We start from the raw sequence: 18637 nt of genomic DNA on the forward strand, positions 1-18637 counted from the left end.
TGCATCAAACTCTGAGCTAAGAATCTGTAACTTAATGCTACATATTAAATTAATAAACCAGATAAACTTTTTAATATATAGGCCTTTAATAAGTTTTTAGTTTATTTCTGTTAAGTTTACTTAGTTAATAAATCGAGGCATGGCAGAACATCTCAGTCCTGTGAAATGCACATCCTGTTCCATGTGAAACCTCCAGGATGCCTCCATGTGCTGGATAACCGCATGTGTAGGAAGTGTCGTCAACTGGAACAGCTCAAACTCCAGGTTCACATGACTAACCTGCTGGCCCAGGTTTGGTTTTTAAATGTGCTCACAGAACAGTTTGGAGTCAGACTGCAACTGAACTTGAAGAGAGAACATATCTTGCTCTCTCTCTTTCTCTCACGCAAAGACAGTGACCCACGGAAGGAAACTAAGCCTCAAGACAGAAAACCATCGAAACAAATTTGGCCCCGAAGAGGAGGCAAGATTTAACTGCAATCAAAGACTCTACATTGAACTCAAAAGACAGTAAATGAACTCCAGCTATTGTTTCAAACTTTCCCCTTTATTCTTTCTCCTCTTCCATCTCTGTCTGCGTGTATGTTTATCGCGTATGCATGCTAGCATGGTCGCATCACGTATTTCTAGTAGTTTTAACCGAATTAGAGTGTTCCTTGTTTAAATCTAAGAAAACCTGTCTGGTTGATTTCTTTGTCTTACAATTGGAGAGCAGTGAACAAGGATTCTCTGAGGGGAAGCTAAAACACGGTGTTTTAAAAATTAAACCCTGTTTTGGTCAAACCAGAAAAAGGCTGAGAGGGAACCCCTAGACCCCTTTCTCACCTGGTCATAACAATAGAAAGTTCAGATGGGAAGTGAAAAAGGAAATAAGAGAGTCAAAGAGTGTATGAGACGAGACTGGCAACTAACAAGGGGAATCCAATTATCTCCTATATGCATACAAATAGTAAAAGTGTAGTGAGAGGAGTGGTGCGGCAGATTAGAGATCAAAAAGGGGATATATGCAAGGAGGCAGAGGGCGTGGCTGAGGCACTAAATGAGTACTTTTCATCTGGCTTTACCAAGGAAGAAGATGGTGCCAAAGTCATAGTTAAGGAGGAGGTGATTCATACACTGGATGGGCTAAAAATCAATAAGGAGGAGGTATTAGAAAGGCAAGCTGCACTTAAAATTGATAAGTTACCAAGACTGGATGTGATACCTCTGAGGATACTCAGGGAAGTAAGGGTGCAAATAGCGGAGGTACTGGCCATAATATTCCAATCCTCCTTAGATACACTGTTGGTGCCAGAGGTCTGGAGAATTGTAAATGTTACACACTTGCTCAAAAAAAGGTGTCAGGATAAACCCAGTAACTATAGGCCAGTCTGTTTAATCTCCGTGATGAGAAAACTTTCAGGAACAATAATCTGGGAAAAAGAATGACAGTCTCTTGGACAACGGTAATTTAATTAAGGAAAGCCAGCATGCATTTGTTAAAGGCAAATCATGTTTAACTAACTGGATTGAGTTTTTTGAGAGAGGGTTAATGAGGGTGAGGTGGTTGATGTGTTGTAAATGGACTTTCAAATGACGTTTGATAAAGTGCCACATAATGGGCTTGTCAGCAAAGTTGGAGCCCATGGAATAAAAGCAGCATGGATACAAGTTTGGTATTGTGACAGGAAACAGAGAGTAGTGGTAAGTGGTTGTTTTTTGGACTGGAGGAAGGTATACAATGGGGTTCCCCAGGGGTCAGTACGGGACCACTGCTTTTCATGATATATATTAATGACTTGGGTGTACAGGGCACAATTTCAAAATTTGCAGATGACATAAAACTTAGAACTGTGAAGCGGATAGTGATAGACTTCAAGAGGACATGGACAGGCTGGTGGAATGAGCAGACATGTGGCAAATTAAATTTAATGCAGAGAAATCTGAAGTGATACATTTTCATAGGAAGAATGAGAGGCAATATAAACTAAAGGGTACAATTCTAAAAGGGGGCAGGAACAGAGAGACCACGGGATATATATGCACTAATCATTGAAGGTAGTAAGGCAGGTTGATAAAATGGTTAAAAAGGCATATGGGATCCTGGGCCTCATAAATAGAGGCATAGAGTACAAAAGCAAGGAGGTTATGATGAACATTTATAAAATACTGGTTTGGCCTCAATTGGAGTATTGTGTCCCATTTTGGGCACTGAAACTTAGGCAGGATGTGAAGGCTATAGAGAGGGTGCAGAAAATATTTACAAGAATGGTTCCAGGGATGAGGGACTTCAGTTACGAGGATAGACTGGGGAAGCTGAAGTTGTTCACCTTAGTGTTACGACCGAGGTGGGAGTAATGCACTATTAATTCAGTCCCATCACTCCACAGGTCAGAGCATATTATTAAAGTTTCCCACCTACCGGAAATTTAGCCAAATTAATCACTTCATTAACCCCCAGAATAAAACACACCAATCCAGGTATCTTTAAACAACAAATTAACTATTTATTAATAAAGTAAATCTTAAACAATATTGAGATAAATCTATGTCTAAAACTTTATAACTTCTTATTCCTCCTAACCCTCATGCACACATACACACACATACACTCAGAAATCAATGGTTTCCCGGTTTCAAAATGATGTTAAAAATTAGACCTGTTTCTAAGGAATAAATAAACAGCTGGGTTGCAAGTCCTGGTGATTTACGTTCCCAATTCAGTGAGGTGTCCCAGAGTTGAATAGTCAGATGCCACTCGAAGTCTCCAGGCAAATTTGACAACATATCTATAATGGATAGGCATTCAAAGTACTTCAGCTATGGCAGGCGTCACACAGATCTTTTAACAAGGAGAATAACAACAGGTCTATTTGGATTTTTAAATAGGAAGTCTATCAATAGAAACTTTACTGAGAATTCCAGAACTCCCAGAAACACAAAAAGGCGATAGAGAGTCACTCATGAGGCAAAAGCTTCTTAGAGATTGGAAGTAAAAAGGAATTTGCTGCCTCCAATAATACAACGATTCCTTTTCAGGGGTTTACTCCTCTTCAGGCATAACACAGCCTGTAGGCCAATGTAGATTTTCTGCTGAGAGAGACAAAATCCTTCCTTCATGGAGAGCACACTTCGCTGGACTACCAGATCAAATTGGTACTAGCCAGTCTTTACCCACAGTCAACTGATACAATATAGCGTGTAACCTTCTCCCTCCTGCTGTTGCCCAGGAAACAGGCTTGCTGCTTGCACACATTGTGCCTAGAGAATATAAAAGTTTCTCTCAGCCTTAAAGGTACACAGACTCCTTTAGTTTTTAAACAGAGTAAACCACTTCCATGATACCTCCGCCCTTGGCAAATGAAACGCTATTCTTGAATGCATTAATACAGACCCTGCCTGTATGTTGCTTGCATTAATATAGCCTCTGCCTGACTGCTGCTTGCATTAATACAGCCCCTGCCTGACTGCTGCTTGCATTAATACAGCCTCTTTTCACTGGCCGACCACCCCACATTGTGGAGGCCCCCTCCTCATCGCTGGCTTAGTTAATACAGTGCCAGGCATTGGCTCGGAAGCCTGCAGGCAAAATGGAAGAAGGAAAACCCAGGTTGCCCCACTGTTCAGTAATGCTTCCCTCCAGATTCTGCTCATGACTGCAAGTGAAAGGTGGGAGGTCTTCTTTCCCAGGGAAGGAAGGAGGAGACTAGCCCGCCTGACCAAGCAAGCCTGGATGTAGATAGCGGAGGAGGTCAGCAGCTGTGGGGTCAGTCCAAGGACTGGGTCCAGTGCTGAAAAAGGATCAATGATCTGATCCAGTCTGCCAAGGTGAGTGTTCCACACACTTCTGACCCTTTTGGCCTAGCTTGTGTCAGAACAAGAGGGTGAGTTTGGTGGAGAGGGAGGGACCATCTAACCATGGCAATGGAGTTTGGAGTCGGCAATGGGGCTTGAGATGTGGCTGCACCTCAGTAAGAATTGCCTGTCTGTCAATGCATTCCAATGCATAGTCCCTCAAGAGTAGCCACATGCAGGAGTCATATGTGAGCCCCCATCATGGATCGATGGACTATCGTCATTAGAGATCTGGGGTTTTAGCTGCTGGGGTACTAACCTTGTCCCTCATTGTGTCTGCAGGAGAAGATTGCCCACAACAGGAAGGTGTGTACCAAGACTGGCAATGGAGTGTCTTATCTGTGTGACCTTGCACCGATAGAGGAGGAAACCATGGAACTGGCAGGGCAACAAGGCGGCTGCACCATAGCTGATGGTGAGACAGGGGCGCCCACACAAGAGACTGAGAGAGCCTCTCCTGGGTCACAAGGGTGTAACCGATAGCAAAGATCCATGTAGCGCATGTGATCCCCACTTCATCAATGGAGATGCACAGTTGGGGTGGTAGGAATGTCATGATGGACAGATCCCAATCCATCTATGCCTATGATTTCTCATGAAGATCAAGGTGACCAGGAAGAGAGAGGAGCTAAAGACACTGGGTAGACAATTGGCCACTTCAAAGGGGGGGAGTCAGCATAATTCCCTTGCACTGTCCACCAGTGCGAATACTTTCACATTGGTGGGTAGTCACACATGTTTAGATTTGGACAAAAACCTGGTGAGCACAGTACAGATGTACCAGGGCAGCTGACAAAGGCTTTGACAGCCAAGTCCATTGGCAGTTGGAAGACTATGAGAGGCCAGGCCCATGCTGAGCCCCAGGCTGATGACATGTCTCAGGTGTTGGCGACAGCACAGGAAATGCTGCAGCGAGAGGTGAGGCAACATCTGGCAGAGATGCCAAAGACTATGCATACCCAAGTGTGAATGATGGAGGAGTTCATCTAGGCCTTGGGTGCTGTATTGTCCCTGCTGATGGCACATCTGAGTTCCTCCATTAAGAGATGGGGGACTCTCATGGCAGTGACATCCAACGGACTGATCAGTGGCTGCCAAAGATGTGCGCAGACGTGCATGTCATGGGCTGGATTTAGTTGCGCTGGCAGGGCTTTAGGTGCCGAGCTGAAAAGGCAAAGGGAACCCCGCCTCAGCCTTTTGGAGCTCCCATCCGTGTCTCCCCCCCGCCGCCCCCCAACCTGGTGCAATTCAAGGCATTCAAGCACTTAAGTGCCTGGCGTCGAGCTTCTGTCCCTTTAGACAACGCTTCCCCCCCTCCAAGAACCTCCGAGGCTCCGAGGGCCCTCCATGCCTCCGTAGGTCACAGATTGCCACGGAGGAGACTCCCCGCACCCAAGCCTGAGAGGGGTTGCCTCTTTTCACTGAGCGACCTCCCCGCGTTGGGGAGGCCTCCCTCGCCACTGGCTTAATTCCAGTGGCAGCAGGAAGAGGTCCTTAAGTGCATAATAACAGGCTACTTAAGGGCCTCAGTTGGCCGCTGGGTGGGAAAGCAATCTTTGGCCATTCCCATCCCCAACTTAATCGTGTTGTGATGGGAAGGCAACAGGCCCTCTTCTCCCCCCCCCCTCCTGTCACAATTATATGGGCAGCCTCGCCTCCTAGCCAGTCTCCGGGGTGCCCCATTAAATCCAGACCCATCACCTTGTCCATTAGATCCATGCAGCAGTGGCAAGGTGAAAGGGGGAACGAGACACCTGGAGTCTCCATCAGGTCCACATCCCTCTCAGGTTAGCAGGGAGGTACAAGAGTACCTTATAAGGGGGAAGGAGTGGCTGCCTGCCACATCTGAGGTCTCCTCTGTGGGTGCTCCTGGTGTGGACAGTAGCTCCTAAGCCCCTCTACCAGTGACAGCAGTGCCTCCATCATCCTCAACAACCCTCCAGACCTCAGGCAGACAGAGGATGGCCACCAAGGTCATCCCAAGCCATCCCTCAGCTGACAGTGAAGGGGGAGCGCCAGGTAGGAGCACCCGGAAAAGGTGTAAAAAGAGCACCTGGATGTACTTAGACGATCATGGGTGCTAATGCTGTAGAAAAGGGTATTCATGTGATGGTTGTTTCGCATAATAAAATTGTGTTATTCACTCACCACATCTCCTTTCTGTTGTTGATTTCCTTCGGGAATTCGTTTAAACCCTTCCTCCCAAGGAGCTGGAAGCGACGGACCAAGCCCCGAGCACTCAAAGCTTTGACCTTGCCACTGTCTAATGTGCACCTAGGTGCTGCGGTGGAGAAGGGAGGAGGTGACAACAGAGCTGCTTAAAGATAAGTCTTTACTGCTGCAGTTCCAGAAGGTGACAAGGCTCAAAGGAAATGTAAATGTGTAAGGGCATCTCATGCCTCCCTTGCGCATATTTCATGGTGCCTTTCCTGCCTTCCTTGGGGCCCTTCATCTAGCACAACCTGGTCAACATCCTTCTTCACATCCTCATCCTCTGCAATATCCTCATTGGTCAAAGCTTCACCCCCCTCTGTAGCCCCAGGTTGTGTAGTGCACAGTAGACCACCACAATACGCGTGACCATCACCAGGGCATACTGAAGGTCTCCACTGGATTGATCTAGGCACCTAAATCTCATCTTCAGCAGACCAATAGCCTGCTATAAGGTCACTCAGGTTGACCTGTGGCAAGTTTTGTACCTCTCCTCTGCATCTGTGCATGGGTTCCTCACAGTCATCAGTAACCATGTCTCCAAGGATCCAGCCCTGAAGGTACATGGGAGCATGGAAAAGGTCTGGCACCTAGGACTGCCTTAGTATGTAGGCATTGTGGCTGCTTTCCAGGAATCATGAACACACCTGTAAGATCCATTTGTCGTGGTCACAGACCTTCCGGTTAATGAAGGCAGCAGGCTGCTCTGTGGGAGACTGTATGGCCACATGCATGCAATCAACGACACCCTGCAGCTGGGGGAATCCAGTGATGGCCCCGAATCCTATAGCCCTCTCAGCTTGACTGTTAGGATCAGTGTGGAAGCGCATATAGTCACCAGCTCTTCTGAACATGGCATTGGTGATTTCCTTGATGCAGCGATGCGCCACAGAATGAGAGATTCCACGCATGTCTCCAGTGGATCCCTGGAATGGTCAGGTGGTGTGGAAGTTTAGTGCCATGGTGAATGTCAGTGCCATTGGCATCGGGTGCCCACCAAGTCCCATAGGTCTAACTCATCCTGGATTATAGATCATTGACGGCCTCCCTTGAGAGGCTCAGTCTTCGGAGACACTGCTGCTTGGACATCTGCAGGTAGTTGAGTCGCGGCGCAGTAGACCCTCTCTGAAGGGTAGCTTCCTCTGCATGCCGGAGGTTGTTGACATGCTCCTCTGCAACCTTATGCAGCCTTCTGTGCCCAAGGCAAGCCCTCATGTGGGTTCCCAAATTGCTGGCGTTCCCCTACCCATACCTGAACCTCCTTCCCTCTCCGCTTCTCCTTCTCCTCCACAGGGACTTCGATGCCAGGGCGAATGAGACCCATGAGAGATTGACTCTCCTTCAGCACAAGGCCTGCAAGCCAAACAGACCTTCCCCCCTGCCCCCTTACTCGGGCCTTTCAATAAGCTGGCACTACCCCAATGCCATCCTGGTATGGCTCCCCCGTAGTGCTGGCAACTTGGCTCCCACTCCTAACAGTATTTCCTGATGCCCCCTTCTTCTGCCCTTCCTGCCAAGTGTTGCTGCCTCACCTGATGGCTTCCCAGTGAAGTAAACATTGCACTCCCGCCTCCTTGTCACCTCTTTTCACCAGACGAGGCCCTGAAGCCCCATAGTTAAGTGCCATCAGGAAAATTCAAAATGGAGAATAAAACTGTTATCAATTGAGATCTTAAATACATTAAATGGCTTCCCGCCTCATGAATTTGCAAAGCTCGCCCACCATGTTGGCCGCCGACTGGAAAATTCAGAAGGGGCATCACATTGTCGGACTTCCTGTCTGACATCTTCCGTTCCAATTTCATGCCCCCACTGCCTCCGTTGCCATCTCAAACAGTGCCATAAAATTCTGCCCTTTGTCTTCTTTACATCAGTAGTGTTTTATCCGACAATATTGACAACCAATCCGAAATCCAAGCGTCAGAATTAAGATAAGTTTGCAAACTTCCCCATCCTAATACAGACTGGGGAGTACTACCTTGTCAGAGATTCTGTCTCTTGGATGAAATGTTAAAGCAATGTTCTGTCGCATCACTTTAGTTATCGGTTAGAATCCCAAGACTGGCTGACCTAATTCTCTCAGATGGTTGTTAGTCCATGGAATTCTCTTCCAAAGAGAGCAGAGGAGGCAGGGTCATTGAATATTTTTAAGGCTGAGTTAGATAGATTCTTGATTGACAAGGGAGTCAAAGGTTACAGCGAATAGGTGGGAAAGTGGAGTTGAAGCCACAATCAGATTAGCCATGATCTTAAAAAATGGTCTAGCAGCTCAAGGGGCTGAATAGCCTACTCCTGTTCCTAATTCATATGTACATATGTACGTATTCTTTCATCGGTTGGGGTGATGAGTTTTGGTAGTTTGAAAGCAGACTGTCTTTGCACCAAATGTGTTTTTTTTATTAGCAGACAATTTGGAAATCCCTGCATAAACCAATTGGAGGGCCCTTCTTTGAACTTGTTACAGAGCTGTGTCATATTAAAGCAGACTGAGAAAAGCACTACGCAGATCAAGAAATGCAGTGAGACGATCATGACTTTTGCATGATATGATAACCATTTTATGTAGAAGTGGAAGTGATACTGCGGAATTTACAGTTAAAACCTTCCTAATATATTATCATTGCTTTCGTTCACTCATGTTCATAATTTAGCTATATACATTTTTTAAAAATCAGTAAGGTACAGAATAACATACTTTTCAGAACCTAAACTGTAAGCCAATGCGCTAATATTTTTATAATGGCAAAAAAGCAAATTTCTATCACGAGGTATTCTTATTTATTTTATATGCATTTATATATCCATACAGAAGAGGCTTTGTCCTTTCCCGCTACCAAAATAGTACTTAGAGTGCAAACGTTTGGGCTAACAATACATTTTTGACTTAGTTCTCGATAATGTTTTTCCACTCAAACGTTGACCTACTTAACTTTTTCACTGCTGACTGTCACTGTTAGCTTTGATTGTGATTGTGATTTCTAAACTTAAACCGTGAATATCAAACTTTATGAAGAACAAATGGACAATTGTAGAACATTTAAAAATATACACTACCTCAGAATAAACCAGCTAATTACAATCTTGTTCCTTTTTTTAATTTAATATCAAAGGTTCCTGTAACCTGGCCATAGCTTAACTACAGAACCTTATGGAGTCAATGTGTGAGGTAATCATTTATGTGCCCATTTGCTAGTGATTTTCCTGAATTGCAAATTATTTCTAGGCAAACCTACAGCAGTCACATTACAGACATGAATGCTGCACAGTGAATGATGAATCAGTGAACTGCAGTTCATAAGCATTTGATGTCTACACAGATAGATATAGAAGTAGCTTGCAGTCTTCGCACATAAGATTAACTATTATGAAGAAATGTCATTGTAACTATGTGGTTAAAAGTCACAATATATGTAGGTCACTCATATTCACACAAAATCCTATCAATTTTATACAGAAAACTTATTCTTGTTCTAAGGTTTCTGAGAATCTGAAAACTTATACCAATGTAAGCAAAGTAAGGCAGAACTAAAACAGCCTCGAACTAATTAAAATTATCCAAGTAATTAAAACCTCTCATACCCTGAAAAGATACGGAATGACTTCCAGGTAGTAACCTGAGGGATATTTTCTTTCTTTCATTAACGTTAGTGCTAAAGTCAGCATTAGTACAAAATGGAAAAATCTGCTTTACATTCCTGCTGACTTTGTATTAGCAAATGGAGGAAATCGTCCCCCTGTTCAGGGAAGTCATGTAAACCGCTAATATTATATGGAGATGTCTGAGAGTCACTATCTATGCCACATACGATTTCAAGAACTTTAATGTTATAGTAGTTACAAAAGCTCCTGTGAGAATAATTGATCATTTAACTATACTGCTTGCAAATTTATGAATTATCTTTTTATTGTGGGAATTTTTACGTGGCTTGACTTTGTCCTGCATGGGAACATAAATAGGATTTCCTCATTCTCCACAAAACTTCTTATTATTTGCTGCTTCCAGAATAATTCCCAAGTTTTATACATGCTCAAGACGCAGTGGTTTTCAGAATAGAACATTACTCCAGTGAGTAAGGGGACTGTACAGACTAACCACAACAAGTATTGCACTTTTATTTCTAAAAGGTTTTGCAATTGTGCATGAGAGAAAGGTCGGTAATGACAATGTTAATATGTTGCAAAAGCAAGTAAAGTTTAGAGAAAACATATTTTCCTTTTGGAAAGCAACAGTTTGTCCTTGTAAGACCACAAAACAATGTTTTCTTCCACAATACTTTGCTCCTCTGCTGGACATGGCTACTGTCATACTTAACACTGCACCTCATAACCTTACAGTTACGGCTCGAGATACAACACTGCGCTACTGGATAAATCCAAGGTCACCCCATAACAGATGATTCTGTGCAGTCACATCACCAGAAGCCACTTTCTGGTATCTCTTCTCCTTTTCATGTATCACTTCTCTCTTTTAACTCTTCATTCTTTTTTATTCTTTTGTTCACAATTTGGGGGTAATTTTGACTCCAAGTGATCATGTAAAATGGCCGATACTGATCCAGTTGCTGATTGAAGTCAAAGGAAATGAAGTTCGAGAGAGTTGTATAATGGATGAATCAATATTGCCTAGAGTTGAGATTATCCCCATTCTTTTTGGTTTTAACAATGTAACCTATTTCAATGGATATCGTTCCAAAAAGAATTCCAGTTCATTGCATGATCACTTCTTATGTCCTTCTTTGCTCTATTTGTCTCAATGAACTTATTGCTTGTTATTTTCCCTTGACAGTGGCAATTACTAACTAAACTCCTTCACTTAATAAAAGTTACTTTGTAGGACATAAGAGCAGCAGATAGACATTTGGGTGGCAGTGATGGAGCTAAGAGCATTAAGGGTGGCATTTGAGGAGTGTTAGGGATGCGAGGTGCAAGGGTGAGTATTCAATTACACTGTTCTGTTGAGCTTTCCAAGTGCAAAGTTTTCTATAACCCCACAGAGGTAAATTCCTTTCTCTGTCTCTTTGACTTGCAGGAAATAGATCTTTATGAAATCTAGCACCTAATGATATGCATAGATGGGCACTCCATTTGTTCCCCATAAAACATTTTCACTGTTGTGAAGAAGCATTTATTGCAAATCAAGAGATAAAATTTTCAAGATACATCTAGCGTTATTTGTAAAGACAGGAAATAAAAGCTCTATCCAATATCACCCCTTTACACTACTGGCAACAGTTAAAATTATCCCCGGTCTATTTTACCTGCCTACTTTCTTGGAAGATGCAACCAATGGCATGTTTCCCTTCAAGATATTTCCCTAATTTGACCATGAAGAAGTCTAAGTTACTGGCCCTTACAACGTTCCTTAATTAGCTATGCACTCCCTCTATTGCAAGAACATCCTTCCTCAGATAAGGAGACCAAAACTGCACACAATATTCCAGGTGTGGCCTCACCAAGGCCCTGGATAATTGCAGCAAGACATCCCTGCTCCTGTACTTGAATCCTCTTGCTATGAAGGCCAATGACACTGTTTTTGATCTGTGACCTAACTCCATATACCACCTTTGCCCCATATCCTTTAATTCCTTTGGATCACAAAATCTATCAATCTCAGATTTAAAATTAACAATTGATCAAGCATCAATTGCCATTTACTGAAGAGAGTTCCAAATTTCTACCACCCTTTGTGTAGAAGTGTTTCTGAATTTCACTGCTGAAAACTTTGACTCTAATTTTTAGACTATACCTTCTAGTCCTAGACTCCTCAACCAGTGAAAACTGTTTCTCTCCATCTAACCTGTTTTTCCCCCTTAATATCTTGAAAACTTTGATCAAATCATTCCTTAACATTCTAAATCCCAGGAAATATAACCTAGTTTCTGTAATCTCTCCTTGTAAGTTACCCCTTGGAGTCCAGCTAGTAAACTTATGCTCACTCCCTCCAAGGCCAATATACCCTCCCTAAGGTAAGACCACTTTTGAAATTTAGATGCACTACCTTCAAAAGGATTTTCATATATTGGAGTTTCATCTGTGCAAGGATCTTAGGCATAACTATGGCTATTTGAAGTTATGCATTCTATTTCACAGCAAATGACTGATAGAATAGTCAGTGATAACATTACAGTCAGCAAACATTGGCTGCTCAATGGCAGATGTATTCAGCCTTTTGATGCAGGGGTGCCTGGATCCACAACCAGTGAATGGGTTGCATATAATTACACAAAAAGTGAGACACCCATACGCCAAAAACTACAATCCACATATAATAAAAGTCTGAGAGCCCTGACACATACAAATGACCAAAACACCAAAAATACAAGCCCCACAAATGCAAAATATTTAAGCTCTAAACACAAAGTCCCTTAGCTCAGAGGTAGCACTCTCACCTTTCTGTCAAAAGGTTGTAGCTTCATGTCCCACTCCAGAGGTTTAAGCATTGCATTTCAGTGTAATGCAGAGGGAGTGTTGCACTGTAATAAGTGCAGCTTTTCAGATGAGACATTAAGCTGAGGTCATGTCTGCCTTTTCAGTTGGGAGTCAAAGATCCCATGGCATTATGTTGTAAAAGAATAGGGGACTCTCCCTGGTGCCTGGCTATTAATTATTTCTCAACAAAATTGGTAAATTGTCTTGTCATTTCTCTCATTGTTTCTCGTAATTTAGTGTGTGAAATTTGACTGCTGTCTTCCCCTACATTACAACAGTGATTAAATTTCAAAAGTACTTAATTGGCTGTGAAATGCGTGGGGCTTCCTGAGATTGTGAAAGGCATGATATAAAAATTCTGATGAAAGGTCACTCACCTGAAACGTTAACTCTGCTTCTCTCTCCACAGATGCTGCCTGACCTACTGAGTATTTCCAGCACTTTCTGTTTTTATTTCAGATTTCCAGCATCTGCAGTATTTTGCTTTTATTACTATATAAAAGCTTTCTTTTTCTAACTTCACTTAAACTTGTTTGACAGCCTCTGCCCATGTGTCTTTCTGCTCTTTATTTTCTGGTTTGGTCTTGTCTGGCGTGTTCCCCTGCCATCTACTGTTCCCCTCTAACACCAGGCTTTCTCTGGACTTCCACCCAATATCATTACCCTTAATTGCTCTTTGGTGCCCTGCTTTTCCTCTTTCTTGTGCTAGTTCTGCAGCAACAACTGCCTCAGGGTCTGCCACAAAGTTTTAACATGATGATGTTTCATCTTTCACCTCTTTAATCTTCCCAGACCTGAAGGACTGGTAGAGACTGCAGCACTTTGTTAATGAAGTCAGTGAATTTTGCTGGCTCTGCCTCTTTGGATGCACCTGTGATGCAGACAGAAATCTATTTACAGGAAAACATATGAATTGGGAATTAATTGTTGCTTTCAGGTTTGGCAGGTTCAATGACAACTTCATTAGATGAGATACTGTATTGGCGGAAAATGGTTTAATTGGTGTTTAGTTATCAAGATTAGTGAATTTACCAACACAATCTGAAAATGTGTTCTGTTGAAAGGTCATGCAGAGCTGAAACATTGGGCTGGATTTTATAGGGGCCTCAATGTCGGGATCTGTGGCGGGGGGACATGAAGATTGCCCCAGATGAGGCCCTCATGGACCTCGACGCTGGTAGGGCCCAGCCCGATCTCAACGGAAGCGGAGAGACCTCATGCCCCCGCACACCCCCCCACCCCCCGCTCAGGACGGGACTACAATTTGCATATTTAAATAAATTAACTTACCTACATTAATGAATTTCCCATCATCTCCTGATGTGCCGCCGCGATCTTCATCCTGGCAGCCGGCACTGACGTCCCTTTGGATCCCCGTCCGGGGAAATAAGGCGCCACGCCTGTGGGGAGGGGGGAGGAGGTAAGTTTGTCAGTGTAGGAGTGGGGAGCGGGATCAAACTTACTTGATTGGTCTAGGGGTGATATGAAGGGGTAAAAGTTAAAGGTTTTTGACCTTTGGGGGGGGAAGGTCAAGTACAAAAGGTGAGTATTTTGGTGGGGGGGGAGGGCAAGGGATGTAATGTATATTTATTGAGGAGGTGGGAGAGGGGCTGGGAACATTTATTTCATTATTTGTAATACATTTTAAAGTAATGTCTCTTTAAAAATGTTAAATCCATGTAAGGGCTTGAAGCCCTTTAAAAATGGCGCTGGAGCCGGGGCAGTGGTGCAGGACACCATTGCTGGGGACGGCTTGCCCGCCCCCTCCATGTCATCAGGGAGTGGGGGGGCAGCCCGCCCCAGCCATGTTAATGAGCCGCTGCGCATAATATCGCAGCGGCTCTGCAGAGTAAAAGCCGTGTGTGCAGGTCACCATCTTTTACGGCCGCTGCCGCATTCAGTGGCGGCAAAATAAAATCCATCCCATTAACTCTTTTTTTCTCTCCAGAGATGCTGCCGGACCTGCTGAGTATTTCCAGCATTTTTTGTTTTTGTTGCTGAAAATGTATCATCCAAATTGGCAGACAAAATTACCAATGCATCTTTGAAACTGGTTTGTAATCAGCAAATTTGTTTAAGATTGTGTGGGCATCTACTCAGTTCCTGTTGCAAGTATAGCTCAGGGTATTACATCAGGGATTTGCGGCTATTTTTGTTTGATGACAAATTTTGTTCGTTTTTTGCTGGGGCAATATCAGCAGAAAAAAACACCTAAAAGTTCTAAAATTTTTTTGCAAACAATCTAATCACTAACTGTTATAAATCAACAGCAAATGTAAGATTCTCAACTTCATGTAAACAAGATCAAGCAAAGATTCAGAAATTTGTGTAGATTAGGGGTTTGACACCAATTTTCAGCCAATCAGAACTCAGTTTTAATCCTGACACATAGTGTGTTTTGCATAGTGGTTTAAATGCTGTAGTGTGTTACTGTCAGCAAACAATCGTCTATACTAAGATATTTGATGCCAAATTTGATGCTTTTCTGTCACACTCTGCTTCCTCCCCTCTCAGGCTAATGCATTCACACCCCTTTTGTTTATTTGAAGCCTGCGCAACAGCTTTTTGTAAACATTACGAATGTTGGCTTCTTTCAAGCCATCCATTAGGCCCTTCACAGTATCCAAGTCAAAGTTTTCAATTTTCCATTTCTTTAGAAGCTGGAATGTTTGAACCTGGCCTGCATTTGTCCTCTTGGCCTGTTCCAAATGTTGTGTGTTCACTTTCTTCCCAGGTAAACTCTCCAATAGTATTCGCAGCTGCTTAGAAGTTAGTTTCTGGCGAGCAATAAATTTAAAGACTGCCTCATCGCAGAGGACAATATCTAAGGGGAACAAGAAAACTGAATGAGAATTATAACAGCAATCTATTCCATATATGACATTTTTACCCAATAAAGTTGTGTTCACGACTTCATCATTCTGGCCTCAGATCCTCAGCTGACATTAGATTCAAAAGTAATAAAAAGGAAGATCCATATCTGAGGTCTTGTTAAAATAGCATTGCAGCATCAATGACATTATCAGGCCTTGACTTCTGCATTTCAGTTAGGCTCCCTAGAATGGTGGGTAGAATCAGCCAACTTGAAAGTCGGTGAAGAGGAAATGGTGTCAGATGGGAATGAAGTGACCACGGCTAGTAAGTTGACTCACTGGGCTAAAATTAATACTGGTGCCGCAAAACAATGGGCGGGCCACACGTCGCAGAGATGCTGCGATATTAAATGCAGCGGTTCATTTAAATAGCCGGGCAGCCCCCCACCCCACCCGATGATGTGGAGGGGACGAGCTGTCTGTCTCCGGCAATGGCATCAGCTGTCTGTGCGCAGGCGCTGACACCATTTTTAAAGGGCTTTGAGCTCTACCAATCAATTTAAATTCTTCAAGAGACATTGAAAGAAAAAAATTAAAAACATTTTTTTTGACCCTCTCCCACCCCCCCATAACAATAGAATTAATTACTTTCCCTCTCCCCCACAAAACATTTACCTTGAACACCTGACCTTCCCCCCACAAAAGTGCATTAACTTTAAACTATAACCCTTCCCACCATCCCTTACACTAATGATATTACTTTGACCCTGCTCCTCCACTCCCTCACTGAGAAACTTACCTCCTCCCCCCTCCCCACTTTGGTTCCGCCTTGGTTCCCTGGACGGGTATCTGAAAGACGGGAGTATCTGCCAGTGGCATGAAGATCGCAGCGGCACAAACACCGGGAATGTGAATATAATTAATTTAATTATCTTAATTTATTTAAATATTTAAATGGCAGTCTGGTCGCCAAGCAACAGAGGGGCCACCACAAGGCTTCGCTGCCGCCAGCAATATCCCGGCTGCGGGGTGCGTGGTGGCTCTCTCCCGGAGACAGTTTCCGGCCCCACCCACTCCTGCCATGACCCCTGACGTCGGGATGTCTGTAAAAGTCAGCCCATTGAGTTTAACCCCTTCCATGCACCATTTCCACCCAGAAAGGAGGGAGGGTTAAAGTTGACTCTGCTGAGGAGCTCAATTAGATGGTTCAAGGATTAAGAGATGGACCATGCAACAAGTTATTTTAACAAACTGGACTAATGACTTTTTGAGTCTTTCTAAACCTGTTTTTAATAAAAACAAAACCTGCATATCCTGTTTGGAGACTTGACCTAATACAAATTTATGTATTTAGATCCTGTATTTAGATGAGCACTTGAAGCCACAGCATACAAGGCTACGGGCCAAGTGTTGGAAAATGGGATTAGAATAGGTAGGTGCTTGATGGCTGGCACAGACACGATGGCCAAAGGGCCTGTTTCTGTGGTGGACAACTCTATGACTCTAAATGTAACCTCCAATCTTTTCTGTTAGAGAATGAAAATTTATGCTCCAACATGACAGAACTTGCATTCCTGTATAAGTACTTGCATCATGGTGGACTAGCAAGTTTATTCACTAAAATTAAGTTTTGTTGGCTGTGCCACATATTTTATGATTGGCCAGTTAATTTTAAATTAAGTGGATATCTTAACTCGATATTTAACATTTTCAATTGTAACTAAGTGGACCATCAACTCTTTAACAGGCACGTTCTGAAATAAATGAAGACTCAAGCAGATTGTCCATGTTTTTAATGAAACTATCCAGAAGTTGAAATTTTATAAAGTGCTGTTTTATATATGTTATGCAGACAAATATTTACCTTTATTTATTGGTGGGTCAGAGCACTCTAAGCTAGATGCATCTCTGTTCTGACATGGCTGGCACACATTATCTTGAAATGCATCTCCTTGGAGAACCTGTTTCAAGCCAAGCACAGTGCAATTTGTGTGCTTTTGACATGGTTGGTTGGCAGACCTGTTAACCGAGAAGAAGCCCTTTGGACACTTCATGCACTCAGTATTGGATAATGGAGTTCCTGGAAATAAACAAAGGAAAGTCATAAATAGACAAAAACCACAATCCCTTCAGTAACTGACTGTCTTAAATGCACAGTGTTTAATACAATATTATAAAGAACCTGTAATGTCCAGTATTCTTGGTGCTGTTTTTCATCATTTAATAATCTAATAAGCAATTCCGTAGAAACTTCTTTTACCCAGAGAGTGTTTAGAATGTGGAACTTGCGACCACAGGGAATGGGTGAAGCGAATAACATAAATGCATTTAAAGGGAAGCTTGATAATTACATGAGGGAGAAAGGAATAGAAGGATATGTTGATAGGTTGAGATGAAGTAGGATGGGAGGAGGCTTGCGTGGAGCAAAATGAGTAAAAGGCAAAGCAATGAATCTTCATTTCAATATAAAGGAGATTCACAAAGGGAAGAATATTTTTAACTTAGAATAAATTAATTACCAATTAGATTAATGATGGAAAATGTATTGAGGAGGTGGGTTTCCATCTGTGACCGTTTTTATTCTTTTCTCTGTTTTGAGACAGGCAGACCTTCTGCATGTTTCCAACATTCTCTGTTTTCATTACCCACCTTCTGTATGTGGAGGAGTTACTTTCTCTCTTTCTTTCCCTTTCTTTGCTTTGTTTCTTCAATTTGCCCCATTTCTTTGTCTCTTTCCTTTCCTTTCTCTTGTCTTTTCACAATGCCAGCTATTTGCACATTCTGTGACCTTTTGTATTTTCTAACAGTTTTCTATAAAAAGCTCTTCCGATCATCAACTCATTAACTTTCACTCTTTAACAGGAGAATTTTTTCCTTTTTTCTTTCTCAACCATACTAAAATATTTGCTTGTCTTTTATTTTCCAGTTTTTGGCAAAGGTTTTTACCTGAAATAATTAACCAGTCCTTTATTTTACAGTTGCTGACTGGCCTCAAGTGTATTTCTAACATTTTCTGGTGTTGCTTCAGATTTACAACATTGATAATTATTTTTCTTTTTTAGAAGTATCCATTTAACTGACTTAGTCTATCTATTACAACACTCACACTGGTAGGAGATGTTCATCATTTCAATCACATAAAATTTTAATTAACATTAGGTAACACAATATATAAAGGAATGGCAAACGCTACATCTTTAATTATGAACTAGTACCTTCTTAACAAGTCAAGTGGTTTAACAGCTGGACAATTGCGTTTGGCAGGACTTTGTTATTGTGTGGTTTCTGTCAGTAAGACAAACTGCGTGGGTTGGAGTAGACAGATCCCAAAGACGAAGATGCAGGAGTCT

At 42.8% G+C, this 18637-nt stretch overlaps 1 protein-coding gene across 1 annotated transcript in view; it reads right to left on the reverse strand.

The window, feature by feature from the left end:
* Positions 1 to 14079: 14079 nt before the first annotated feature.
* LOC137369631 (tumor necrosis factor receptor superfamily member 11B-like) overlaps positions 14080 to 18637 on the reverse strand; it is a 59645-nt gene continuing 55087 nt past the window's right edge. The window contains exons 4-5 of the mRNA XM_068030962.1: positions 17152 to 17367; positions 14080 to 15298 (exon numbers count right to left, since the gene is read on the reverse strand). Coding sequence (XP_067887063.1) covers positions 14985 to 15298; positions 17152 to 17367 — 530 coding nt within the window. The 3' untranslated portion in view covers positions 14080 to 14984. The remainder of the gene's footprint in view (positions 15299 to 17151; positions 17368 to 18637) is intronic.

The sequence above is a fragment of the Heterodontus francisci genome, chromosome 5, assembly GCF_036365525.1.
Source record: "Heterodontus francisci isolate sHetFra1 chromosome 5, sHetFra1.hap1, whole genome shotgun sequence".
Classification (NCBI taxonomy): domain Eukaryota; kingdom Metazoa; phylum Chordata; class Chondrichthyes; order Heterodontiformes; family Heterodontidae; genus Heterodontus; species Heterodontus francisci.